General features: G+C 58.8%; 2 protein-coding genes across 2 annotated transcripts in view; one reads left to right on the plus strand and one right to left on the minus strand.

The window, feature by feature from the left end:
- Window positions 1-101: 101 nt before the first annotated feature.
- Window positions 102-5,584, plus strand: NUDT1 (nudix hydrolase 1). Its single transcript, XM_065892778.1, has 4 exons — window positions 102-265; window positions 4,877-5,022; window positions 5,292-5,488; window positions 5,553-5,584. Exons 1-3 carry the CDS (start codon window positions 114-116, stop codon window positions 5,462-5,464), a joined length of 471 nt encoding a protein of 156 aa, XP_065748850.1. The 5' UTR covers window positions 102-113; the 3' UTR covers window positions 5,465-5,488; window positions 5,553-5,584.
- Window positions 5,585-8,626: 3,042 nt separating this feature from the next.
- SNX8 (sorting nexin 8) overlaps window positions 8,627-27,370 on the minus strand; it is a 39,041-nt gene continuing 20,297 nt past the window's right edge. Inside the window, exons 2-11 of the mRNA XM_065892985.1 lie at window positions 24,605-24,795; window positions 22,161-22,278; window positions 20,451-20,572; window positions 18,021-18,101; window positions 16,955-17,115; window positions 16,195-16,327; window positions 12,692-12,760; window positions 11,579-11,728; window positions 11,158-11,307; window positions 8,627-8,797 (exon numbers count right to left, since the gene is read on the minus strand). Coding sequence (XP_065749057.1) covers window positions 8,687-8,797; window positions 11,158-11,307; window positions 11,579-11,728; window positions 12,692-12,760; window positions 16,195-16,327; window positions 16,955-17,115; window positions 18,021-18,101; window positions 20,451-20,572; window positions 22,161-22,278; window positions 24,605-24,795 — 1,286 coding nt within the window. The 3' untranslated portion in view covers window positions 8,627-8,686. The remainder of the gene's footprint in view (window positions 8,798-11,157; window positions 11,308-11,578; window positions 11,729-12,691; window positions 12,761-16,194; window positions 16,328-16,954; window positions 17,116-18,020; window positions 18,102-20,450; window positions 20,573-22,160; window positions 22,279-24,604; window positions 24,796-27,370) is intronic.

Consider the following 27,370-nt stretch of genomic DNA (forward strand, 5'->3'; position numbering starts at 1 on the left):
AGAGCACACTTCCTGTCCACCCGGCCCCTGGCCACCGCAATACACACGCTTCCGTCCACACCCAGGTCAAGCTGACCCAACCCCTTGCCTTCCCTGCAGAACCCAAGGGCACCATGTGTGCCTCGAGGCTCTACACCTTGGTACTCGTGCTGCAGCCTCAGCGAGTCCTCCTGGGCATGAAGAAACGAGGCTTCGGGGCCGGCCGGTGGAACGGGTTCGGAGGCAAAGTTCAAGAAGGAGAGACCATCGAGGATGGAGCCAAGAGGTGAGGGGAGGGGCAGGCCTGACCGCAGAACCAGCTTCCGCAGGCGACAAGGATTCGGGCTGGAGAGCCAGGCCCCTGATTTGACCACTTAGAGCCACGCAACCTGGAGCCCAGACTGAATCCTTGAGCCTTGGTTTCTTCATTTGCAAAGTGGGGATAATAACAATACCTACCTCTTAGGACTGCTGTAAAGATTAAGTGAGAAAATAAACATAAGGGACTGAGCGAGGCCGGGCACATGGTCCGTGCTCAGTACACATTAGCTGCTGCTCTGCAGTCGTGGTTTTTAGGACATTTGGGAAGCTGCTGTGCAGTGGCTTGGGTAGAAGAATCCTGGCTTCCTCTTTCTAGCCAAGGGACTGGCCAGTCACTGGGCTCCTTCCTTTGTTCAGGGGAACTGGTGATGAGCGTGTGTGGGAGCTTCCGCACACAGTCTCAGTTCTTCCTTGACACACTCACTTTCACATGGGAAGAACCGAAGCCCAGAGAGGTTGAGCAGTGTGCCCGAGATCACACAGGCCTCCAGCCCGCAGCCCCTTTGCCTTCCTGCCCCTCGCAGGCTTGTGTGGATAAATCCAGCCTCCTGTGTCATCCACCGAGCCCCACGCGGTCTGGCTTCGCCCCCTCGCTCCCATCCCTGCCCTCCCCCGCCCCCGGACACCCCAAGCTGTCATTGCCCACCCACTCTTCCTGGCTCCTCCTCTGGCTGACCCCTCCTCCGCCTTCACATCGGAGAAGGTGCCCCTCCCCCAGCTCTTCTCCGTAGACCTCTGGACTTCCTTCACAGAACCGCCACCTTTCTGATCACACCGAATTACGCCCTCTGTCCGTCGTGAGGCCAGGACTGAAGACCTTTTACAAGTCAAGTTTGTATTGAAGTATAAAGTACATGTAGGAAAATGCCAGTCTTCATCAGGGAATTTTTAAGAAATGGGTCCACCATTTAACCAGCACGTAGATCAAGAAATGGGACTGGAGGGTGGACCCTGCCCCCAGGGGGGCAGCCTGCACCCTGACTTCTGTCACAGTTGACGGTTTGGCCCATTCAGAAATACCCTGTAGAAAGAGCCTTGCAGCTGTGGCTTCTTCCTGGTATTAGGTCTGCACGTGGCAGTGGTCCAATCCGGTTTATGAACACACTGCGGCCTGCTCATCCCGGGCGTGGGCTTTTGGGCCGTTTCCGGGTTGGAGCTGCAAGTGATGTAGCTGTGGACGGTCCTATACGGTCTTTCCGGTGGATGCTGCCCTCAAGAATTCGAGGTGTTCCGCCTTAGCACATACTGCCAAACAGTTGTGCTCATTTAAAGTCCCGCCAGCAGTGTATGAGATCCGCTTCCTCCAAATCCTCAGCGCCACCTGGCATCTTCTGTCCTTTTCAGCTTAGCCATCCCGGCAGGTGCGCTGATTCCTCGTGGCGGTTTTAATGTGTTTGCCCCAGTGACTGATGAAATTGAGCCATCTGCTCAGCGTCCGTGGGCCCCTGGCGTTAAAGTCGGTGCAGCCAGGCAGACGCCGTGCTGGGCCCTGCAGTCTGCCCTCCAGACACTCGCTGCACCACCAGAAGGCCCTGGAGCGGAGGCCCCGTGACCCCCAACCTCACTCCTCTGTGCCGCCCTCCCCACGATCGCAGAGCCGTCCTAAAACCGCTGACCTTCTGTTGTCGCTCAGGCCTGCGTACTGCTTCATCATCAAGGTCTCAGGTACCCTCTTAGAGCCTCGTGATTCTTTGCCCTTCGGAGGCCTCGTCCAGCAGGTGGGGCTGTGGAGGGCGCTTCCTCCCAGGCCGCCCTGAGCTCCGTTCTGATACCCGGGCGTCCTTGAGGGCACACTCAGCCCCTGCAGGCAGCGTGCCCCACTGGGGGACATCCTCTCCACAGCCACGGGGCACTAATGGCCTCCATGCTCTGGCCGGACCTTCCTTTAGGCAGGGTTGGCCTTACCCTGAGACTGAGGCCAGAAGTGCACCACCCAGGGCCCACACCGCGCGCCTGATGTAGACCAGTCTGCCTGTGACCGCATGGCACCACGCTGGCGCCCAGGGCCTGTGGGTCAGCTCCGGGCAGCTCTCTCCAGGAGCCCCGTGGCCTCTCCCCAGGGTTCCAGCCTGGGTGTAGGATGGAGCCAGGTGTCAGGACCACCCCGACAAAGGACTGTTGAGCCCCTGCACAGGGGGTCGGGACAGGTGGCAGGTTCTAATGCACGGGGCGCAGGCTGAGACCCACCCCAGGGCCCTGGGACTCCAGCAGCAACAGGGCTTCGCCCACTTTGGGGATGACTCAGCCGTCGGCCCCAGGCCCCTAGGGAAGCTCTGGCCTCTTTCCGTGCACGTGCGTGGGGCTGCTCTTTAGGCCCCAGGCCCTGGCTGTCCTGCCCTAACGAGTGAGGCCACGGCAGCCTTGGGGGTATCTGGTGCACTGCGCTTTGGGGTCCCAGGGTGGGCCCCACTTCAACAGCTGGGTTAACGTGCCAGCAGACTCAAGTGGCCGGGAGACTGGTTGTCCCTTCCTCTGTGCTGGATGTCCTTCGGGGGAAGCCATCTGAGCACCGAGGAAGATGCATCCTTCCTCTGGGGGGTTGCAGGGAGTTGCAGGCACTTGGGGACCCAGGGTGCCTCACAGCCAGGTTTCAGCTTCGGGCGTGGAGCACGCCCACCTTTCTGGCCAGCACCCACAGAGCACTGTGTTAGAGAACTCTGGAAGGCCGTGCGGCCGGCGGGTCCCCGAGATGCACCGCGGGCTCCGGACCGCAGGGCCCCCGTGCCCCCCGCCGTGTGGGGAACACCCCAGAGATGCAGTCAGACACGTCAGCAAAACTGCATCAGGGTCACCCCTGGCTGCCTGGTTACCCCGGCCCGAAACGAGCTCAGCTCTGCCTGCGAGGACGTTATTGACATTTCATACACTGCCGTGGACTCCGGGAAGATGAGACAAAATTAGTCAAAACATTAAATCAGCAGGTGATGGTCTTAAAGACGAGCCCGCCAGCCTGCTGCCGGAGGTAGGGCGGGCCCTGCGGAAGGCTTCTGTTACATTTAATTGGGGAGCCATTTCCACCCTCGCAAGTGAAAACACACGTTCATTTTTTAGGTCGTGTCTAATTTTAATTAACCATCTCAATGAATAAATTCCAGCTTCCAGAGCATCACCTGGGCTGCATCTGAATGGCAGCAAATGGATACAGCTCCTCTCCAGGCCTCACAGGAAGGTTAGGGCAGATTCCAAGCTCAATAAGGCATCCATTTAAATAAGACCGTTTAACCCAACACACGTGTTTAACAAACACTGGTTTCCCTGACTCCTCATTACAGGCAACAGGAAGTAATTATGCGTTGTGTTCCTAACATAACTCAGAGATCAAAGCTTAAAAAGACCTTTTTTTAAGCTACCACTCTAAATAGTCAGGTATAATTAGAATGTTTTTACAGCAACAAAAATAAATACAGGGCAGTGGAGAAGTGAGACTCTAGCAGGAGACACAGGTGCTGAGCTTCACGGGTGCAGGGCTGGTGGGGTCCCCAGAGTCCCGAGCACAGCAGCACATCCAGAAAGCGCTTGCCAAGGATGGAATGAGACGCAGGATGACGGCGGCGGGGCAGCCGGTGGGGTGAAAGGCTGGTGGCGGACGGTGTGTACGAGGGTGCTCATCACGGCGGGTTTCGTGATGAGCAAGGTGGGTCTTTTATTCTATGATACACAACAGCCGAGAAGCTGGTTGAATTCCTTGAAGTGTAGAACGTGGCTCTGCAGTGTTGTGTGAAAAGCACAGGTACGAGGTACGGGCGGCATGTTAGCAGTTCTTAAAAGGGATGCACAAAGGAGAAAGACCCAAAGGGGAAACTGCAGTGGTGGCAAGGGTTCTTGCCGGGTGAGGAGTCTCTGTGTGTTTGCTAGATTGTCTACAATGAATATGTAGCTTGGGGAAGCATTGTTAAATTGAGGGGGGGAGTCCCGGTTCTCGTGAATCGCCCGCCACTTGTGCACTCAGGTGGGGAGATCAGCCCCCTGACCCCTTCCTACAAGCACAGGTGGTTGAGCTGGGGGAAAGGGTCCTGAGAAGCGGGGACACAGCGAGACAGGCCCAAAGCTCATCCCCTACCATCAAGCGCGGCTGAGGTGAGCTGGCTGGGGTGGGGCCTGTCTCCTTGGTGAAACAGGAGTTAAAACAGCCCCTTCTCTGGAGAAGAGACAGTAGAAACCCGCAGTCTGCTCCTGAGCTCTGAGCGGGGACAGGACAGGGCAGAATTCTCTGGGCAGGAGGACTCTGGCTCAGGGCTGGGTTCCGGGGGCTGCAGCCCACAGAGCACCACGCACACGTGACGGCCTTAGGGAGAGCCAAGCAGGACAGGTGGGGCCTCCTGGCTCTAGCAGTGGCCTCCCGTGGGACCTCCGAGCAGCTGAGCTGGGCCAGGCCTGACCTGCCGCGTGGTGCACCCAGGGTGCTCAATTACAGAGGTCTGGCTGACCCTAAACAGCGGTCCCCGAACCCAAGCCCTTGGCCACATGTACACACCCCGCCCCTCCATCCTCCCAGCACCATTCTCGGGTGCCGCGTGGGCGCCTTGCGTTAACTGTCACCTTATGTCTGGGTGCGTCCACCCGCCTCTGCCCACAGGGAGCTGCAGGAGGAGAGCGGTCTGACGGTGGACGCGCTGCAGAAGGTGGGCCAGATCGTGTTTGAGTTCGTGGGCGACCCCGAGCTGATGGACATGCACATCTTCTGCACAGACAGTGTCCACGGGACACCAGTGGAGAGCGAAGGTGAGTCTCTGGGCTCGTCCCTTCACGGCGGGCGAGAGGGAGGCGGGTGATGAGCGGCACGGCAGCCCTCCCCTCCCCCGGGGGCAGGTGCTGAAACACACCAGCGCCGGAGCCTCCCTACTCTTCTGTAAGATAAGGGATACAGTCACAAGGATGAAATATGAAAGTATGTCAAGTTCCTCACACAGAATAACTCAGTAATTCCTCACAAAAAGTCAGTTTAAGATCTGGATTGACCGTCGATGACAGTTCCTTTTCACTGACTTCAGAAATGCGCCCCCAGTGGTTCCAACTGGACCAGATCCCCTTCGCTGACATGTGGCCCGATGACAGCTACTGGTTTCCCCTCCTGCTTCAGAAGAAGAAGTTCCACGGCTACTTCAAGTTCCAGAGTCACGACACCATCCTGGACTACGAGCTTCGCGAGGTGGACACAGTCTAGGACAGGGCTGAGCCCGTCCCTCGGGCCGTGAGCGTCCCTGCCCAGCCCCGCTGTGGCTCCGGGCTCAGCACACCGGCCGGGCCTCCAGTCTGTCTGGCGCATGATCGGATGGAAAGGAAAATAAACCTCTTTTACCTTTTCAACATTCCTCACCGGGCCTCACGAAGTCCCATCCTCGGGGAGCCGCCAGACATGCCTGGCTGTGACCTGCACCGCTGGACAGAGATGGGGGAAAGAGACACAGGCGCAAAAGGGGAGGGGACGGCTTTTCGGACGTCCCACGGGGGAGAACTGGTGCGGGAGGCCCGGCATAGGTGTGCACGGGGCCGCGGGATCCCGGGGGCGGGCTAGAGGCCGTGTCCTCCTCTCACCACCCCCTGTACGGGGAAACCGAGGCGCGGTCAGGGCCCAGAGCTCCAACCCCCGTCTAATGTAGCATCACTTGGTCGCCCTCCCTCCCCCAAGACAGGCTGACCTCGTCCTGGTTTCTGACCCTGGGGAGGGGGCTGGGGGGTACCAACCACTCACAAAAACTTCACAACTTGACCCGACTTTTATAAACACGTTTAATGATAGTCGTTCATGTAAGTTCAGTGATAAAAATCTCGGAATGTAGCTCGTTTGTAAACAATTCCAGTTAACTGGGTGTGATGGTCATTGATCCCTGCAGCCGTATAAAGTGCTTCATACATAACCCGAGCCCCGGGTCCCCATGGCAGCCTGCCTTGGCCACGCCCTCCCTCCTCCCCACTCTGCGTCTTCGCCCGCTGACTGGGTCACCACCGAGTCAGCTGGACGCAGGCTGGAGGGGCGTGGCCTGAAGGCGCACGCCTCGGGCCAGGCCGAGGCAGTGGTGAGCCGCACTCAGCCCTAACGAGTGCCCTAACGGGACGGGAGCGGCCGAAGGGCTCCCATCGGGAAAACGGAACCGGACGTCCTTTCACGGGGCTGTGACCAGGCTCTCCCGGGCACGAGGAAAGCTCGGACGCAGAGGTGTGCGTGACCCACCTTGGAGCTGGAGCAGCCTCTCCTCCCCGTCCCCGAGCAAACACTGAGCAGAAAACCCTGCCCGCCGAGCCTGGGAACCCAGCGGCAGCCCGGGTGGAGGGCGGACGGGGAGCTTTGTGGAAAAGGTGCCTCTGCGCCCCCAGCTGCCACACGAGGGGGACACGGTCACTCCAGCATCTTCCCCCTTTCCAGCACCTGGGGTGGGGGGAGCGGGTGGACCAGAAAGTGCCCTGCAGGTGAGCCTCTCAGGAAGAGCGAGGCCAGGCCTCCAACCAAGAACGTGCTCCTGGTTTCCACGCGGGAGCCAGTCCCGCCAGGAGGATTCTCTCCTGGAAAGTGCATCTGATGTCTTTGGTGTCAGAGCTCTCCCTGGTGACCCGTGTGGGGAGGGCAAGCCTCAACCTGACCGGGAAGACGCTCCCCACCCTCCGTGCCGCTGCGCCACCACCCACCACGCGGCCAGGGCGTCTCCCCCGCTCTCCGCTGTCCCGTGGCCTCGTGTCCCTCACCACCCACGGACAGACCTCGGGGGTGAGCAGCCACCACCGCGGGGCCAGGACAGCAGAGGCCTGCGGTCAACGCTCTACGGCTCAAGCGTACACAGCACCTGGGGACCAACCTGCCGGGCGGCACAGAGCCACTCGAAGTGGTTGGGAACCCGTTTCTCCACAGAGGGATCAAAACGCAGAAGCAGCGCACAAAGGGGCAAATGGCACAGGCGGGCCCCGCTGGCCAGGCTCCGGGGGCGCACCACCCCTCTGCTCGTCCAGGAGACCGGCCAGCCCGGCACAGGAAGGCACACGTTGGCTGCCGTGGGGCTCCGGCGGGGTGGGGTGCAGCCGGCCTCCCCGCACGCCTGTGGCTTTGCTGGCACAGGCAGAATCCACGTGTGGGTGAGCCCAGGCCCCGGTGGGCACACTCACTTTGCCCTGGACTGTAACGTGTGTCAGCTCACCAGGGAAGCCTGCCTGTCACCCAGAGCCTCTGGGTCCCACGTGCGTGCCTCACACCAAGGGCAAACCCCCAGAACCCCCAGGCACGTGTTGCAGGAAGGCAGGGACCTCAGAGACCCTCGGTGCAGTCGACCTCCTCCAGCGCCCTCCCAAGCCAGTGAGAACCGTGAAGGACGGGGGGCACTTACACAACAGGGGCTCAGGGCAGGACACACCCAGGCCCCAGGCGGACATAAGCCCACCCGGCTCCAGACCGCCGCCCCCTCGGAGCAGGCTCTGTGCCGGCAAGCGTGGCAGGGAGGCTGGAAGGAGGGTTCCTGCTGCCCCAAAGAAGTGAAGTCGGTGTAACAGAGGGTTACCAGAGCGACACAGATCCCCCCGCAGAGCCCACTGCCCTGCCAGCCTCGACGCTCACGGTGCGGCCTCCCAAGAACAGACGGGCAGCCGCCCGCACCTGGAGAGACGGCGGAAGCATCGGTTCACGGACCTCCAGAAGCTCTGGTCCCCGCTTTGTCCTCCGCACTTCAGACCGCCGGGCACACGACAGGGTCACAGTGTGAGCGTGCCCACGTGTGCGTGCCATGGAGGGAGGGACACAGACACCAGGGCCGCCAGGCTCACAGTCTGGGCCCAGGGACCCTCGAGCCCCGGCTCGCACGGCCAGGGCTATCTGCGGGCCGCAGCAGCAGGTCTCGCTGGCCAGTTCGGTGTCGGACACGGCCACCGCCGTCCGACGGCAGCACGCCGGCCGCGGGGACGGTCCTGCCCCCGTCTCCCCGCTCAGCTATTCCAGAACCCTCCCAACTGTTCTAGCACATGGGCCCCAGCACACGCCCCCCTGCGCGATCTGCTGTGTGCAAACCATCCCTGCTGCCTCGCCCTCTGTGGGTCCTGGGAGAAAACCGTTCCAGGGACTCTCAACACTCTCGCCACCAGACTGACAGGCCACGGTGTGCTTCGGGAGGGCCGGGCAGGGTCGAGGGCAACCGGGACAGACCCCGTGTGGCCGCGGCTTACGTGGACGCCCGGCGGCCTAGCGCATGTCCTCGGCCTTGCTCCCCGTGAGGGGAGGGGAGCCACGGCCACCAGGACCCGGCCCCACCCTGCCCGGGCATCAGCTCTTCCACATGGGTCTGCAGCCCAACGCTGGGCCCCCTCGGGGTCGGGGCAGCCACCACGTGAAGGGAATTAAACAGGAACACACCATTTGGAAAGAAGTTTTAGTGAGGGCGCCGGAGCTGCCGCCCACGTCCTCCCGGCACTAGTGAGGAGACAGGCCGTCCTGCGGGGACCTTGGTGGGCTTGGGGCGCCGTGCGGTCCAGCGAAGAGGCACTGTAGCTTGGGCTGCAGGTCATTCCACACCTTGCTCATCTGGAGGAGGAAGGGGCAGCGCAGGGTGAGGAGATGGAGGCCGCCTGTGGCCTGACGCACCAGCTCTCTCCTCCTAAAATGCTCACGGAGAGAGGAGACGCCCGTGCAGCCACGCCAGCGCATGTGTCACCTCCCCCAGAGCTCCCAGAGTGGGGGCGGGCCGGCCTTCCCACCCGCATCGCGGCCCAGCGCTCTGAACACCCCTCCACAGACCAGCCCAGGTAAGGGCAGACCTGCAACCAGAGGTCATGGTGGCCGGTGCCACCACCCCTGCACGGGGACAGAAAGGCACGGGTCTGCTCGACGTAACAAATGTTATCACGGGGTTGCTCCCTCTGACAGGTCTGCAGGTGCCGGCCTTCTGGGCGGCTCAGAGGCCAAGACAACGTCCACCAGAGGAACACAGAGATGGGCAAAGCGAGAGCAGGGCGGCCGCCACCACAGCTCCCGGCCCCAGGCGTCTGCGAGGAAGGAGGCTGAGCAGCGAGGCCCGTGTCCGAGGCCAGCACTGGGGCAGCGGGGCTCGCGTCACAACAGGAAGCAGCGTGGCCCTGGGAACGTGCGGCGGGAGCAGAGCCTAGTCCCCGAGTTTCGAGACTGGGGCACTCACGAGTCACCCGCGGCGGAGAAATCCAGGATCGCGTCAGGAAATGTCCCCACTGGCCGCCCGGACCTGCCCGTGAGGTCTCACCAGCGTACAGCCCTACCTCCCCCAGCGCTGCTGCTGCCTTGGCCACATCTGCAGGTCCTACACTGTGCCCAAGGGCACCCCAGCGAACTCCAGGGGCACCACGAACTATGAGAAACGCTCAAGGGAAACTCAGCATTTGTCACAGGCTACGTGGACCACTGCTCTGACGCTGTCTGGAGCTAAGAACGTAAGAAACAGAACCATTAAAACGGTACTTTGGCCTCGGGCTGCTGTGAAAAGTCACTGAGGCACTAAGAGAAAGTAAAGGAACTTCTGTCTCAGGCGGGCAACACTTCTCACTCGTGCCCGACTCCCCTGGCGTCCCACTGAAAGCACAGACCCTTGAGTCCCGGGCCCAGCAGTTCTGAAAGCAAGTCTGAGAGGGATCTGTACACTAACCACATGCTGACCAGACCCTCCAGGCGGCTCCAGCACTGTTGGCTCCAGACCGCTCTGGCCCGGCCACCTCCCGCCTGGATGCACCGTCTCCTCTCTCCTACCCCTGAATCCGTGCACCCAGCTGCCGCCCGGCACCTTTCCGAACTACAGGTCTGAGTTCCCTCCACGTGCTGCTCACAAAAGCCTCCCTGGCCCTCCGGGCAGGGTCGCCAGCTTCCCAGACTGCACCCCAGCCCACCCCCGGGGCCCCGCCTGGGCCCCGTCCCCTCCAGCTGGTCGACCTGTCGGGATCTCCCACTCCTTTGGTGTCAGGGACGGCTGCGGGGCAGGTGTGTGCCCAGCACGGCCACAGGACGACGACCAAGCAGCCCCCTTCCACCGAATCCCCGAGCCGGTCTCGGAAGGCTGCAAGGGTCACGTTCTACGCCACTTGCCAGGTAGGGAAACTGGCGCAGAGCTTAAACAAGCCAACCAAGGCCGTTCAGAGCTCAGAACTGGTGCACAGCTGGAAGCCGAGACAGCTAGCATGTGAGGTTCAGAGAGTCTGAGCCTACGCTACCTCCCCGCCCCCCGCCTGCGTATCAAAGAGCTAGACGTGGCACCCGGCGGGTGTGTCCCTCACAGGAGGTGCCGGTGCCCCCAGAGCCGAGAAGGAGCCCAGGGTGGAGGGCGTCAGAGAGAAGGAGGGCGTCGGCTACTATGAGGCCAGCCAGCGAATGCAGAACCGGGCAGGGACCTTGCAAGTGTCCCTTCAGCCCTGGCCGCACACACATCCCAGGCAGCACCTGGGGGCCAAGCCAGAGCTGTGGCTGACCCCGGCTGTCCGCGCAGTCCGCAGGGTCCCCGGCCCGTCACGGCGCTTCTCAAGGGCTCAGCAGGGTTTTCACAGAAATATCCCCATCTGCGGTCCCCCTGCACCTCCTCGCACTGACACCCACTGTCTGCTCTCATTCCTGGGGATTCCACGTGCTTTGCCTCTGGCTTCTGTCTGGAACTCCTCCAGAAGCGAAGAAATTCTTCCTTTACAGTCCTGCTCTGCTCTCCCACCACCCCGCCCCCTGGGAGCCACAAGGACAACGTCAGGAGTACCATCGGCTACAACGGGACGAGCAGATTTGGACGGGAATGGTTCCAAGTCCTAGCCCACCCACTGCACTCATTTCCTAAGTAACTCTTCCAGGTCAGCCGCAGGGCTGCCAGACCTGCAGGAAGGGCTGCTGCAGGACGAAGGGCGCTGGCCCGGACGGCCAGATGTGTGTGGGGGACCCACCTCCTTGTGCCCTTGGATCTGGGAGCTGACGAAGGCCCCGAGGATGTGGGAGGTAAGGGGCAGGTAGACGTGGACCAGCTGCGTCTCCTGGTGCAGGCAGTACAGGGAGAAGTAGTTGCGAAGCTCCATCGTCTGGATCACGTTCTCCTGCTGCAGAGCAGAGAGCCCCTCGCGACTGGCCCAGCACACGGTGGGAAGCAGGAGCGCCAGGGCCCGCACCCTGTCCCTCCTGAGCCGAGGGCCAGGCGCCCCCTCCGTGCAACACATCGGTCACACCGGCTCCGTCAGCCGGTGCTCGGGCGTCAGCGTCCCAGCAGCTCAGGAAGCCGGGGGGGGACGACCCGGGGCCCGGCGGCAGGTGTGGGAAGGTGCCCTCAGGCCCGCCCACCGCCTCGCAGGCGGGCCCAGGCCGCCGGCCCACCTCCACGATGCGGGACTCCAGCTGCTCCACGGACTCGGGCTCGCGGTTCTGCACGGCGGCGCTCGTCAGCTGCCTCTTCATCAGGCTGTACTTGTGCAGTGCCCGCTGGTGCTTGTGTAGCACGCCCTTCTCGTGCCGCTCACACAGGTCCTGCCGGGAGGAGGTGGCACGTCAGCCCAGGAGGCGGGAGACACAGGTGGCCCCCGCTGCACGCGGCCTCCACGCCTGGGGCCGAGGACGGCTTTTCCTGCTGAGAAACAGCTCACACGCACCCCGCTCACGCCACTCTCGGTGTTCGTGGAAGGGAGCGTCCAGCTGAGCCACCCGGGGCGAGCTGTGAGGGGGTCACGGTGCCAATCAGCAGAGCCAGAAACCCACGGGGAAATGACCAGCGCAGAGCGGGGACGGCCCTGGACCTCACACGTAATGCTGACCGACTTCCAGAAAGCCAGTGCCCCTCCAGCAGCAAGATCGGTCTCCTAAAGGATGACACACTGGCGTTTCCCTGGGGCCCTAACGTAACCCCGATCACCATTCCTGCGGGAATACTAGCCACGGAGTCACAGGGCTGCAACTTCAGAGGCCACTCACTGGCTGCTGTCCCACCCAGTAGAGGAACCCCTTCTAGAACCTTCCCCACCGGCGCTGGGCCAGCTCCCCCTGAGCTCAGCACAAAGGATCCTCAGGGCTCACAGACGATCCAACCCGCCACCGATGGTTGGAAAGCCGCCCCTGCCCCGAGCTGAGGCCTGACTTCCCAGAACCTCCATACCCTAGAAGAGGCGGCTCCCACTGGGCCAGCCCCTCGTGCGTTTATAAAGAGCGATGGCAGTCACGCTCTCTCACACACACACGCACACACACACACACACACGCACACACACACTCACGCGCACGCGCCCCTCGCTCTCACATCGGGGAAGCCAGAGGCCTGCCCACAGCACCCTGCAGGACGCACACCCCCCTCCCCCGGGGAGCCTGCTGGAGGCCCATCCGCACCCCGCAGCCCTGGCTTCAGGCTCTTTTTTCATGTCCCCCAGAATCACACCCTTGAAAGGTCACAGCAGCCTTCTCAACAGCTCTGTCCCTGACCAGGCAGCAGCCGAGACTCACTTTATAGGACTGGAGCAAATCCAGGAAGAGGTTCAGTTTCTCCACCACGTCGTTCTCCTCCTGTTTGCCCTGGAAAACACGGGGCAGGTGGGCCAACGCCGACCGAGCACACAGGACCCAGAGCCAGGGGTGCACACCCACCGCGGGCCTGGGCTGGCTCGGCCCCCAGAACCGCGGGCCAGCCGTGCAGGGGGCCCCGTCCACACAACAGCCCGCCAACGTGAGGCCGAAGCCTCAGAGCCCACAGATGGACAAGAACAAGGGCCGGGTGCCCTGTGCCCACGTCGCATCCTCTCGCCTCCCTACCCGCCCAGCAGCCTGGCCGTCCGCAGACAGCGGGGCTGGGTTTAAACGGGGGAGCGAGTGGGAGGGATGCACCAGGGACAAGGGGAATCGCTGCAGTTTCAGCGAAAGGGAGAGAAGCACGGCCTGCGAGGGGCCGAGAGGAGGGTCTGCAGCTACGGGACTGACTCTGAAGATTTGGGCGGGGCGCGGATCCCACACACACCTCTGCACCCAGGTTGACGCGGGGGGCCCCACGGTGTCATGGGAGGGGGCTGTTCGCCGACTGGGTGTCCTGGTAACGACGGGGTGAAGCCCCGCTCCCGGAGTCACCCACCGCACCCACGAGGCGTGTAGCCCAGCGCCGCTCGCACGGACGAGCCACGTCCACACGGCCAACGGGCACTGATGCTCGGAGCCGCTCCCAGGCAGGAGGAGTCAGTGCCAAAGCCCTGGGCTGGGCTGCTCTGGGCTCAGAGTTGGTGGCTGGAGACGAGGGAGGGCAGCATGAGGGAGAAGCGCGGTCTCTCCACCTCCTGCTCCAGGCACAGCAAACACGGGCCTGCAGGCCACCACGCACCCTCCCCCCGTCGCCACAGCAACGGTCAGGCTACGGTGGTTTCCAGGGAACCCCCCATGCTAGCTCTGTGGTCCCAGCCACGTGTGCTGGGGGGCTCTCACACCCTCACATCCCTCAGCCACCAATATGCGTCAAGTCCCTCTTTCGGGTGCACTGAGCACCTCTCCCAAGTGCAGCACCAGCTCCACCGGGAAACCAAGCCCCTTCTAAAACCTCTAGAGCTCCAGCCACGGCAGAGAATGAAAAGTTCACCCCATAAACCACACATCAGACTCGGTATGAGGAGGGTGCAGGCAGAAGAAATGAAGAGAAGTCCAAGACCGATGGGGACACAAGCGCTGGATGGGAGCCGGGGGCTTCCACCCAAGCTCCGGCACCAACTCAGGGGACCCTGGGCCCTCGGGCCCGCTGAGCCCAGAGGTCCCCAGCCATTCAATCCCACACCCACAGTCAAGGATCTAGCCAGTAAGGTGACAGGAAAATAACAGGCATGTTGCAGGTTTTTTCAACTCAGAAAGGGAAATACCAGATGGCCACAGGTGCCCTGTCCCTCCTGACTGGGCAGGGGACACAGGAGAACAGAGGTTCCTCCCCGGGTGTGTAGCAGGGGGGACTCCTGCGTGTGTCATTTGCTCCCAAGTCCCATCTCTTCTCTGATGCTGTGTGAGACCCTGAACCCCCAGCGCGTGCACCTTTACAGAAGGCACACGCCCTGGCACCAAGGAAGAAAGCCCCGCTCTGAGTCTCACTTGCCTGGCTGGGACGCAGTTATCAGGTCTCCTAACAGGTCTGGGGAGAATAAAACTGTGGTACATAAAAACGGAATTTAGGACCAGCCCTCTGATATCTTCACTTGCACAGCAAGGGTGACGTGGAACCCTAGCTCTGACGGATGAAAGTCCCGACAGGCCATTTGAGCCAGTTTCGTGTTAAAACTGCATTGATGGGGGGCTTCCCTGGTGGCGCAGTGGTTGAGAGTCCGCCCGCCGATGCAGGGGACACGGTCCGGGAAGATCCCACGTGCCGCGGAGCGGCTGGGCCCGTGAGCCATGGCCGCTGAGCCTGCGCGTCCGGAGCCTGTGCTCCGCAACGGGAGAGGCCACAACGGTGAGAGGCCCGCGTACCGCAAAAATAAAAAACTGTACTGATTTCACTTCAACATAGAAACCACCAAGAGCAATGAGGGATATTCAGGAAACAGCACCATGCAGACATGACATTGCAAAGCAGCATTTGTGAGGAACCTCGGAGGCAGGAGGAACTTCAAACCGCACCACGTCAGAAGCCTGACGCCCGTCTCCCCTCGTCAGGGCAGAAGCAGCATCCAGGTCTGAATCAGAAAAGATGCTGGAAATGATCGAGTTGGGGTTCCCACCCCGCTCTGTGCACCCCCTCCAGGCCACCTGTCCAAGAGGGAGCTGTGGGCCCAGGGCCTGGGTCCCAGCAACAGAACAGCTTCGTGTGTATGTTTTACAGACTCAGCTCTGAGTACAGGGCCAAGGGTTAAACAGAAAGCTGTTAATAATCTAGGCCAGCTCCCTTGTTTCTAATCCCAGAGAAAAGTACCCAGGCACCAAAGCAGCCCAAGCGAGGTCCCAGCACAAGACACAGGCCAGCACAAAGCAGGCTGCCCGAGCTCGCCCGCCTCTCTACCCAGCCAGTCCTCTGACACCACGTTCTTGGTCCCCAACCCCACGCCACCCGCCATGGAAACGTGGGCTCCTCTCACCTGGAGATGGACTGGGCCCCGGTGCCAATTCCGCGCGACGCTCAGTGTCTGAAAGACACACTCAGGCACGGGGACCCCAGGGGAAGAACACCCAGCACTTTCCATGCCAGGAACGTGGTCAGATTCCCTTTTCATCACTTAGAGCTGTCCTGGCACCTGAGCATCCCCCCTGGGGCCTGACAACCCCCCTGACCCACCCGTTGCTGTGGTTCCATGACTCGCTACTGAGGAGCTTTGAGCCTCAGCCGGGCAGCAAGGCCTCCATCTCAATGCATTTAAAACCAGCCACCAGCAGCCTAAAGCCCATGTCCCCAAGCACTAGGAAGCAAACTCTCACCCTCCAAATTATGGAACAGTTTTATAGCATAAACGCACCCAGATGAACATCCCCTCTGACGGTAAACACTGTACCTGCAAATTAACCCCAACGACTACAAGACTGCAGATTTCCACAAACAACACCTGCCCATAGAGCAGAAGCATTTCCTGAGGTAAACTGGGTGTCTAGGGCGAGACACGGGGGATCCTCTGGGGGTGCTGGGAGCTTGGCTGTTCTGATGAGCTTTCAAGTGGCCAAATGCTGCTTGGCTATGACAGCACCATGGGAGCAACCTGGGTCCACCCGGAACACCCTGGGAAGTGCAACGTTACATCTCCAGGGACACAGCACATCTCATCCCAGCAAGGTCAGATCTCAAGACACCAGAACCCAACTTGTCCACATCATGAGCAACCCTCTCAAGCGCGTAAAGGACTCACAGGGAGCCACACCCGGAGCAGACGGGGACATGCCCTTCCGACCCTACCACTCACTCAGGACTCAACCGTGACGTCCACCTGAGGAGACGCTCCCGCACACCACGGTACAGAGTGCTCTCCGAAACAAGCGCCTCGGAGAACAAACCCACTCACCTGCTGTGCAGCCTTGTCCGCGAGCAGTGCAAATTCAACGGACAGGCCTTTCAGCGCCTGTTTGAGGGACCCCCACGTGCCACTGTTCAGAGTGGCCCAGGAGGGGAGCGGAGTCGTGTCAGACCCTAAAGCACTGAGGAGAAAGGAAACACACAGGGGAAGAGACACTCAGGCCTGGAAGCTGGGCGGGCAGCCCACCCGACGCCCCCCTCTGCCCAGCAGCACACCACCCCAGGGTGGCCGCCCTGCACATCTCCCAACCGAGACCCCTGCTACGTGACGCTCAGGAGCGCTGGGAGCCGGGCAGAAGGGCAGGATCTCGATCCACCAAGACCTGGAGCCGACTGTCAGTGAGCCCCCGAGGGAACGTGCGCACAGCAGGGTTGAGGCGCGCAGTTCTGGGGACAGCTGCAGAGGGCAGCCTCCTGGCTCGAGGCCCGGCCCCTCCTCCAGAGCAGAGGAGGTGTGACCAGCCGAGCACGGCCCTTCCCGGATCAGATGAACCTTTTCCCAGGTCTGATCCTGACAACGGGGGGAGCCCCTACGTTTGGGAACGCCGGTGCTCTGCCTACACTCTCCAACTCTCTTCTTTCTTCTAAATGCGATCTCGTCTCCCCAGCCCTTTCCTTCCCCTCTGGGGTAGAACGAGTCAGAACGAGAGTCATTATGGTAAACACACTTTCTGCTCCAAGCCCGCCACCAAAGGCTGAAGACCCCGCCCCACACAACTGACCCCATGGAGCCCACCAGGGTCACCTGCCTCAGCTCCTTCCCGAAGATGAGGAGGTCGGCGGCATTGTCGATGGCCCGCGACACCATCCGCTCGGCCCTGTCGCGGAGCTTGTGAAAGCTGTTGTAGATGTTGCGAATCAGCTCCCGGCTGATGGCGAATTGAGTCTGGATGTCGGCTGGGAGGAAGTCCTGACGGGGGAGGAGGGAGGAGACTGTGCATCACCAGACGTGAAAACCTTCCAGAAAAGACGACCAGCAGGAGGGGAAGCAAGTCCGTCGACCGAGCAGGTAAACGAGCCCAGACCGCCAGGCCAGGTCACGCAGCGCCCAGCCCAGGAGCCCACTTCTTTCTCCAGCGCCCGCCCTGGACCCCTCTTCTCGTCCAAAAGAGACACAGAAACCAACACTGCACGCACACCACAAAAAATACGATCTGCAAACTCGACACGGTGAACGTGCGGTCCTGACTCTGCACGGGGGCCCGGCCTCTGCATTTCCTCATTTATTCCCGAAGGGTAACTTTTCACCAGCTTTAATAGTAACTACCCATTAATAGTAACTAATGTTAACTACACAATGCTTAGGAAATAAAATGAAGGTAAAGGAGTCTGCATTTTTGTACGGAGAAGTAGTTTAAGAAGAAATAACAAAAAAAAGGTACCAAATAACTACTTTCACCCTTTTGAGAAAGAGACCAGATTAACTAAATTTAAAAATAAACCAGTGCAACAATCAATCCCCTGAAATCCAAAAAGCTGATGACCGAGCATCCATCCATCTGAATCACGAAATGCCTGAGGACACGGCACGAGGGGCCGGTGGGCCCTGTGGTCGGAGGGCGCTCAGTCACACCCGGGCCCCTCTGCCTAGGCGTTTGGGACCTTGCAAATGGCAGCCTCTCTCTCTGCTTCCTCGTCTGTAAAATGGGCGTGACACCCACTGCGTTTCAGATCAACTGAGACAAGGGTCAAGGGAGAAAACCACGCAACCCGTCTTAGCACGATGTCTGGCACAGAGTAGAGGCAAAACAAACATCACTAACTGCTCACGTGATTACTGCTCTGGGGGAAGGGATCATCAAAATCAAAAAGTACCTTGGCCCGAGCAGCCAGCTTACAATTCATGAACTCGTCTCCCACACACTGAGCGCATTCCTTTAACTTGTTCTGCACATCCTGCAAAAGCGAGAGAGAAACACTTGACCCTCAACCAGCCACAGGACCAGAGGCGTGAGACCAACTGAGCCACCAGAAAGCAGGGTCTCCACGTGTTGGCCTTTTTTTTTGGGGGGGGGGGATGCATTGGGTCTTCACTGCTGCACACGGGCTTTCTCTAGTTGCAGCAAGCAGGGGTTACTCTTCGTTGCGGTGCGCGGGCTTCTCATTGCAGGGGCTTCTCTTGTTGCGGAGCACGGGCTCTAGGTGCACGGGCTTCAGTAGTTATGGCTCGTGGTCTCAGTAGTTGTGGTTCTCGGGCTCTAGAGCGCAGGCTCAGCAGTTGTGGCACTCGGGCTTACCTGCTCCATGGCATGTGAGATCTTCCCGGGCCAGGGCTTGAACCCGTGTCCCCTGCATTGGCAGGCGGATTCGTAACCACTGCGCCACCAGGGAAGCCCTCCGTGTGTTTGCTTTAACGTAAGTATTCTGTAATCTCTTCCTGTTTCCTGTTCTATTTGTTTCCCATTGGCCTTAACCTTTGGGGTGGTCGGTCTTCCAGAGGCAGGAAAGCTCGACCTCGTGACAGGACTGCAAACTCCAGCTCTGGAGTGGAGCTCTCTCTCCAGAAAAACGGAAACTCCACCTCCAGACCAGGGACGTGAGTACTTGGGACAGACGTCGGAGTCACTAGATCCTGGAAGGTCCCACGTGGGGCACAGAGACAGGGACTGAAGTCTCCTTCCTTCCTATGAGCAGACCCATGGGGTCAGGGCCCCCAGAGCCCTGGGAGAGCTGATGGCAGAGAAAGGGCAGCACTTGTGTCCCGAGCCCTGGCTCTGAGCTCTGCCCTCTGAAGGGAGGCTCCCTGGCAAAGCCGAGCCTTAAGACGAGCCCCACAGAGAGCCACGGAGGATACAGGCAGAGACCCTAACGCGCAGCTGTGTGTGGGTGAAGGAATCGTAACATCTCAGAGATGCCTTGAAGAGCATCTGTCCCAATTCCCTCATTTTACCAAGAAGCAAATGGTGCTGGGAGGCCCAGGGACAGGCATCTCTGGAGCCTGACGCCACCCGGCTTCTGCAGCGGCTCGCCCTCCCACCACCCTCCCTCTGCCTGGAGCTGAGCGTAGCTCCCTCGTCCCACCACATCCCTCTGCTGTGGTAAAGATCCCAGTTCTACAGAAGCCTGTCCAGTCCCAGGGTTCGAAAGACCCACCCTCCCAGCTCAAGGGCAGAAGGCCACAGCATGCATTCCCTGGATGTCTGGAACGGGTCCCATAAAAGGGGCCGACCGACAGGCCCCCCGGGCATCGCAGTGAAAGGCCACAGTGTCTCTAGGGGTCAAAGGCCCCTTTGGCCTCCAGGGAGAGAGAGGTAAAGGAGGCGGCCAGGCTCGCGTGGAATCCACCTCTGCGTCTCTGCGCCCGCATCTTCCCGCGGCCGGTGAGGGCACGTCTGTCCCACCGCAGGCCATGTGGGGCGTCCTCGCTGGAGCCCCCTCCGCCCACCCCAACGAGGAGAGGGGAAGCCTCTCCGCCTTCGAAGAGCTCAGCCCTGGGCACACGGGGCTGTCCAGGCGGTGCGTCGTCGGGCTGTGCCTCGGCGTCCTGACAGACCGGGACGGCCTGACGGCAGCCTGGAGGACGCTGCTGCTCCAAAGTCCCACCGGAGTCAAGGTCCACACAGAGCTCACTTCCCAGGACACACGTCCACCCTGCAGCTCGGCCGGGAGACTCAGTGGGCGCTCCCCGTGGCACTGAGTCCAGCCCAGCCTTCCTTTTGTTTTATTTTTTTATTTTGGCCGCACCGCACAGCATACAGGATCCCGGTTCCCCGACCAGGGACGGAACCTGCTCTCCTGGCGGTGGAAGGGTGGAGTCTCACCCACTGGACTGCCAGGGAAGTCCTCAGCCTTCTTTTTTAAGTAAATGCGCGTTCACATCTGGAGTCGCTAGCCTGTCTGTCAACCCTCCAAACCACAGAGGCTCCTGTGTATCAGCTTCAAACCCTCAGAGACTGCGCTGAAAAGCCACCCCTTCCACACAAAACCCTGCGAAGTCGGAACCGGGATGCCTCTTAGAATCGTACTCAACCTGTTACCTTGGGAGAATATAAGTCATATCTGTGTTTGTCCCATGTAAATAGATTCTGTCATGGCACCCAAACAAGGGGATTAAGGGGAGAGCACGAAACAAAAGCAGATTTAAGAATGAAAATAAGTGGGACTGCTGTGGGCCTGGGTTGGATCCCTGGTCGGGGAACTAGGACCCCACAAGCCGCGTGGCGCGGCCGAAAAAAAAAAGAATGAAAATAAGACCCGGGGAGCCTCAGGCCGCCGCACGCAGACAGCTGTGCGGCAGGTACTCACGGGGCCGCTGAAGGACAGGAAGAGCTTGAGAACAACGTCCTCGGAGAAGGGCGGGTGCCGGGCCACCAGGTTGATGAAGCGCTTCAGTGCTCTCCTCCGGGCCTCGATGAACTCCCTGTCGGCTGGACGCAGAACACGGAGTGACCACACAGAGCCTGGGGCACGCGCCCCCGTGACCTCGCTCTCAGCGCCCAATGCCCCCCACGCGGAGAGCTCTCCAAGCCACAGGGCCAGCCGGGGGCACTGGACACGGACCACAGGCTGCAGAAGGCGCACCAGACCCCCAGCTCCGCGCCCCGCCGCCTACGGACACGCCCGGTCCGGGATCTGCCAAGGAAAACCACACAGCCCGCTGGTTTTACTCGATGGCACTGGACCCCTCACTGTGATCCCTTTCTGATGCTGCTCTCTATGAACAAACGGGTTTTCCTGAACTCATATATTAATTTGACCCAGTTTTCCTGTTCACATCACTCATTACTCACTCTCCAATTGTGAACTGCTTTCGTTTGGGTTACGTATTTTCACTCCAAGGGCAAAAAAAGTCAAAGTGTACAATGATGCACTGAGAGTATTTAAATCTGACCACAAATAAAAATGGCATTGAAAGTATTATTTTTAAATTATTGAAAAAAAGCTGGAAGAGGATCTCCCCGCTCAAGGCCACGAGGACCCCGTCCACTGAAGGCTACATTTTCCTGAAGGCTGAGCCACACGACCAAGCATTGCACGACAGTTTCCGGGTTCTAAACCCTACCCACACCCAATCAGCCTTGGTGCCTGGATTTCACTAAGCATCCACTTTGTTCCCAAAGTATTTCCAACTCCTGCCCTCAGCATCCTTCCCCTTCCACGTGATAGTATCTGTTCCACGTGCTCAGGTGGGGCAAAAAGAAAACGACGCTATCAGACTCAGATCTAGTCAGAGACCAGTGAGCACGCAAGTACTTTAGGACGGTGGAAAACGGCAGAAAATCGACGGTCAGCTTTGGGTACTTGCCTTCGGATCGGGTTTCATCTAGAATCTGAGCAAAGGGCTGTGGGTGAAGATCAACGGGACCCGAGAGGAGGCCTCAGCTGCCTCCCGCACTCTGGAACCCTGGGAGAGACGGGCCAGTGCAGGGGCCCGGGGACACCTGTGATCCCTCACCTAGCCCCAGGTAATTGCCGGTGAAGCATGAAGATGAGACGGCCATCTGCTATCGTTTTCATCTCCTTTGAGATGCAGGTTAGACCACTGGGCTGACATTCACTTCTGTTCTCTCGCAGAACACGTTACACTATGGTGGTACCCACTGCTCTCCCAGAGCCGGCAAAACAAACAGCGCTCCTGGTCCCCCACTCAGGAGCCCCAGGACGCCTGGCCTCTGTCCTCTGGGAAGGAGAACTGGGGTACACTCCTTCTCCCTTGCAGAAGGGGGCACTTCCCTACGTGTCAGTTATCAAGCAGGAGGCTCACGTAGCTAAGGGCACCAGGTGATGTCACCGTCCCGTTCCAGACCTGGGCTCTAAGCCACAGCTGCGCCCAGATTCCCCAGGGGCTGGGGCTGCACCACAGCCCTGCTACCGTCCCATCCCTGCTGGGCAGAGGGCCAGAGGAAGATGGGCCACGAGTGGAGAGTGGCGTCCATCACGGAGCCAGGACCTCAGCACTGGGTGGGGGGACCCCACCCCCCTACGCCCCCTGGCCACCAGCAAACCCAGCTTTACCTCCCAGCATCCTCTTGGGCGGGAGGGCCGGCACCATGCGGTACGGGAACTTCTGCAGCAGCATCTCGTGGAAGACCACGAAGTCATTGTACCGTCGATACACGCAGGACTTGAAGCGCTGCAAGAGAAGAGGTTCGGAGCTCAGTAGAAACCCTCACACTTCACGGCTTCCCCTTACCTTCCCCTTCCACCACTAAACAGAACCTGTGGAAACAACAGGACTAAATTCCTCACCTTCTCTCACCAGGCCTTTACCAGAAGGAGAAACCCTCCATGTCCTTGATGGATGGAAATACAACTTTTAAACACTGCATAGCTCTAACTGTGTATTTAATTAAGCGCCTATTATTCTGCATCTTCTGAACAAGACGAGTCTCCTTACAGGAGTTTTCACCTGTATGGCAGCATCCCTCCTCCCCTTAGGTATCACATGGGAATACCTTTGAGGGCATGTCCTCAACATACACTTTCAAACCGTGCTAACACAAGCAGCACTGCGCCTCCTGAAACAGACCCAACCGCCTGAAGGCAGACCAAACGCCGAACACGAAGACTGCAACACGGCAGACACGCAACTCAGATGCAAGTGCCCACAGAGCCCACCGAGAGCCCGCCCTTGATAAACCCGCGGCTCCCACAGGTCCAGAGGGCAGCCTCACAGGGGTCGCATACAAGAGCTCTCACAAGAGCCAGCACGAGCGGCGACCTCTAAGATTAACGACGTTACACTAGTCACTAATTAACATCGCTGACTGGAAAAAGCCAGCCTGAGATGGTGACGTACTGTGTGGTTCCAATGACACGACACTCAGGAAAAGGCAAAGCTGCGGAGATGGTGAAACATCAGTGGTGTCTGGGGGGGTGGTGAAGGGGGCGGAGCACAGGGGATGCTTAGGGCAGTGGAGCTACACCGCGTGACTCTACAACGGTGGACCAAACCCAGAGGACGTACAAGAATAACAAGATGAGCCCTCGTGTCAACTGTGGACTCTGGGTGACAAGGACGTGTCTATAACAAATGCACCATCTGGTGGGGCGGGGGGGGCGACAGTGGGAGGAGGGGAAGATGGGAAATCTGTTCCTTCAGCTCAATACTGCTGGGAACCTAAAAACACCCCCCAAAAAAACAAAAAAGCTAAATACACTACACGAAAGACACGTATGAAGCCACGTGTGTCCACCTCCGGCGGGCATCGCGCCACGTCTGCACCCACTCCAACTCCAGCAAGCCTGCGAGCGGGGGGCACAGCCCGCGGAGCCCCACGGCCCAGGAGCCACCCCCGCGGTCCTAACATTAGCGGGCCGGCCCCTCCACGCACGTCACAGGAGGTGACCTGGGCAAAACGGCCCCCTTCTAAAGATGTTCGTTACGAGCTCATCAATTGACTTCAGGAGCGGGCAGTTTAATGAGACGGAAGATAAGGCCACTCTCACAGAAGAGCAGCTTGTCACACGTGCGGGGCGCCCGGCCAGTGGGCGACGAGGCCCCAGAGGAGGCGCCGGAGCCTCCTTTCTCACCGCGGCCGAGGAGGCCGGACCGCGGCAACGCTAGACGGCAACGCTGTCCCCGAAACACGCGAGGGCCTCCTTCCCTCCCTGCCCTCTGCCCTCCCCCTTGGCAGCGGCACCAACCAGCGTCAGAGCGAAGTTTACTCCCAGATTTCTGTCATCCTGGGTTTAAAACACAACGAAACAAAAATGCAGTGATTCTTGATTCTCACGGAACACGGCAAACAGCGTCCACGACGGGGAACGTCCCGGGTTCTGAACACGCATCCTTCTCCCTGCGATGACGGTCATGATGCTTTCCCAGCCCAAGCCCTGCAGCGCTGCTGCCCGAGCCTGTGACCCGGGCAGCTCTCCGTGGCGGGGGCAGCACTGACCCGGCGAATCTGCCCCCCGCCACACACGCATGGGTGCTCTTAGCTCGCCGATGACTTAATCCCCAGGATAAAGAATAAAGGCTCCCATCAAAACGTATCCTAACTGAACCGAGATAACAGGCGAATGGACAAAAAGATAAACGCTGCAGATGCCACAGGGTTCTACGCGCCCAGCCAGCCCCGGGGCCAGGCGTCTGGCATCAATGAACTCTGATTTCAGGGGTGCCCCTAACAGAGACAGCAGCACCATATGGGGGATGAGCCACACACACACTTGACTCGGGGTGTGGAGCCCACATTCTGTGGGGTCCACACTCCCACCCTCGCGGACATCCCAGCACTGCAAGACCGCCCTAGGCTGGCCCGTCCGAGGCTTGCGCTCCAGAGCCCGCCTGAGCGTCTTGAGAGGCAGGATCGCGGAGCTCCGGCGGCGAGGGCGGGCAGGGCCGCTGGGGGGCGGCCGCAGAGGCAAGCGTGCTGGGGGACCTGCCCGCCACTGTGGGTCTTCCCGGCGGCCCTCCCCCCCCACCACCTCCGCCCCCCACCGCATGCCGCAGGTACCTGGCTGGAAACTTCATACTCCACGTGCTTGAGGAAGAGGCCCTTCTTCTCGGGGATGAGCTCCACCTGCACGGCGTCCCTGGCCAGCAGCTCCTGCAGCGTGAGCGACAACAGCAGTGGGTTCCCCGGCGGCATCTGCATCCGACTGGAGGCCGGGGCCCTCGGCTCGCTGACCTGGGGCGCTGGTGAGTCTGCAGGAGACAAGGTGAGCGCAGCTGCTCAGACAGGGAGGCCGCCCCTCAGACGCCGCCTGCTGGCTCAGCACGTGGACTCCGGCCACGTCACCCAGCCAAACCCCGTCCCGGCCCCGGTGACGCTCGTTCATTCAGGCTGGGGGGTCCACTCAGGGCCACGTCCTCCTCTCTCATAAACCACCACGCCATGAATCAGCAAACACGCCCACATGTCCAGGACCGGGCAAGTCTAGTTTTCAACTTGGGCAGAGAAAAAGAAGTGAAATATTTACAAGTTATGTGCAAAAATAGAGTCCTCCTTTTCTCCAGAGTCAAGAAAACGGTTAAAACAGAGAAATGGGCCATCCGATCTTCTACACGTGCCGGCATTTCCAGAGGCAGAGCACACTGCGTCCCTGCCACCACAATCATTCTAATGTGTGAGAACCTGCACGTCCGCTTGAGCTAGAGCTCCTGCTCACACAGATCAAAGCATTAAGCCCTACAACTTCAGCTCCTCAGACACAAGAAGTCACCACGTCTCGTTCACAGGACAGGGAAAGACAACTCAGAGATTCTATATCTAACAGCCTGCCAACAAACACAGAAACCCTGTTAAAAGGTCAGTTTGGTTTTTAGTACAGAGAAGAGTTTAGAACTTTAAAGAAAAAAAGGTTCTTTTCAGTTAAAAAAAGAAGGTTAAGGTATCCCTTGGGGGGAGAAAGTCTCATTCCAAGTAACACTGCTATAAACAAACAGAACAAATGGTAGATCACATTTCTCCACCTTCTCAATTTTCTACAACGTCATTGTATCACTTTTTATGATTTACTTCTTAAAGTAATTCTTCAGTGCAAGATTCTGGTTTACATTCTAATACAGAATTAATGACCAGATTTTTTCATCTGTGAAATCACTCAGCATTTTAGGATTTAAAATATAGCTGCCTTGAACTGACCTTAAAGATTAAGAAAATAAACAAGGGCTTAGCTTGTATCTGGGAACCCCCAAGGGCCTCAAAACTCCATACAAAAACTAAATGTCGGGCTTCCCTGGTGGCGCAGTGGTTAAGAATCCGCCTGCCAGTGCAGGGGACAAGGGCTCGAGCCCTGGTCTGGAAGATCCCACATGCCAAGGAGCAACTAAGCCCGTGCACCACAACTACTTAGCCTGAGCTCTAGAGCCCCTGAGCCACAACTACTGAGCCCACGTGCCACAACTACTGAAGCCCACATGCCTAGAGCCCTGTGCTCCACAACGAAGAGTAGCCCCGGCTCGCTGCAACTAGAGAAAGCCCACACACATCAACGAAGACCCAACGCAGCCAAAAATAAATAAATAAATAAAAACACTAAATGTCATGTGCTCTAAAGCAGGCTGCTCTCAAGTGAGGGCATATATCTCAGGGTCATAACAATCCACCAAGTGCAGGAAGAAGGTATTAGCAACTCTACTTGTATTTTCTTTATTTCTTTGAATTTTTTCATTGCACTCGTATTTTCTATCTCTTCCTTTTTAATGTATATTATAATGTACATAAGAGTAGTATAGTACATGCATACAAATTACTAAAATATGCATATGTATAAATTGTGTACATGTGTATAAGTGTGTGTACAGGTGTTGCATGTGGGGGTGTGTGTACAAGTGCATACATACGTGAATGTGTACGTGTGTATGAGTTTGAATATGAGGTGTGTGTATATGTTTAAGTGTGTATGTGTACATGTGTGCACACATGTATGAGTGTGTGTACATAAGTGTCTGTATATGAAGTGTGTATATGGGGGGTGTCCCCAACTGGCAGTCCCCAATACCTTAATGACTAAAAATGTGTGGAGACCACAGCTCTAGAATGTACCTGTTCTCCGAAGTCATCCCAAGAGCCCAGCCCCTTTCCATGTAAAAATATTTTTACATGGAAAGGGGCCTTAAAGCTGTGTTTACCCAGTCTCCGTGGGGACCACGGAAATTCTCAAGGAGCCAACAAGCGTTTCTTAAGTACCAGCTCCAGGGAACACGGTGATGAATAAGACAGGGTCCCTGAGCTCATTAATTCATCCACACAGAAAACAGCTGTGTCCACCATTGCCAGGCACAATCTATAAATATCCAAACTCTGGGGAGAGTGGGAATCAGCCCACGATAACCCTAACAGCGCCCTGAGACTCAGGACACAGCCCCAGGGCGCAAACTCCGGAAGGGCAGGGGTCCGCTCAGCTCTGTTCTCAGGTATGTCCTGGCGAGGGGAGCCTGGCACACGACGGGGGCTCAAGGAATGTTTGCTGAGTGACTATTTACTGTTATTTATTGTATTTCCAGGAGGGAAATACAGCACCTCTGGGGAAAAGCGAAATCTTAACTAGAGCACAGAATATGTGGAAAAACAGGAAACAATAAAGCTAAAAAGGTAATGGGGGAGAATATTTTTATCAGAGAAAATACGTGCAAACCATACATCTGATAAAGGACTTGTATCTGGAATATACAAAGAACTTACAACTCAGTAAAAACACAGACAAATAATCCAGTTTAAAAATGGGCAAAGGGTTTACACAGACATTTCTCCAAAGATGTACAAATGGCCAGGAAG

The sequence above is a fragment of the Phocoena phocoena genome, chromosome 15, assembly GCF_963924675.1.
Source record: "Phocoena phocoena chromosome 15, mPhoPho1.1, whole genome shotgun sequence".
Classification (NCBI taxonomy): Eukaryota; Metazoa; Chordata; class Mammalia; order Artiodactyla; family Phocoenidae; genus Phocoena; species Phocoena phocoena.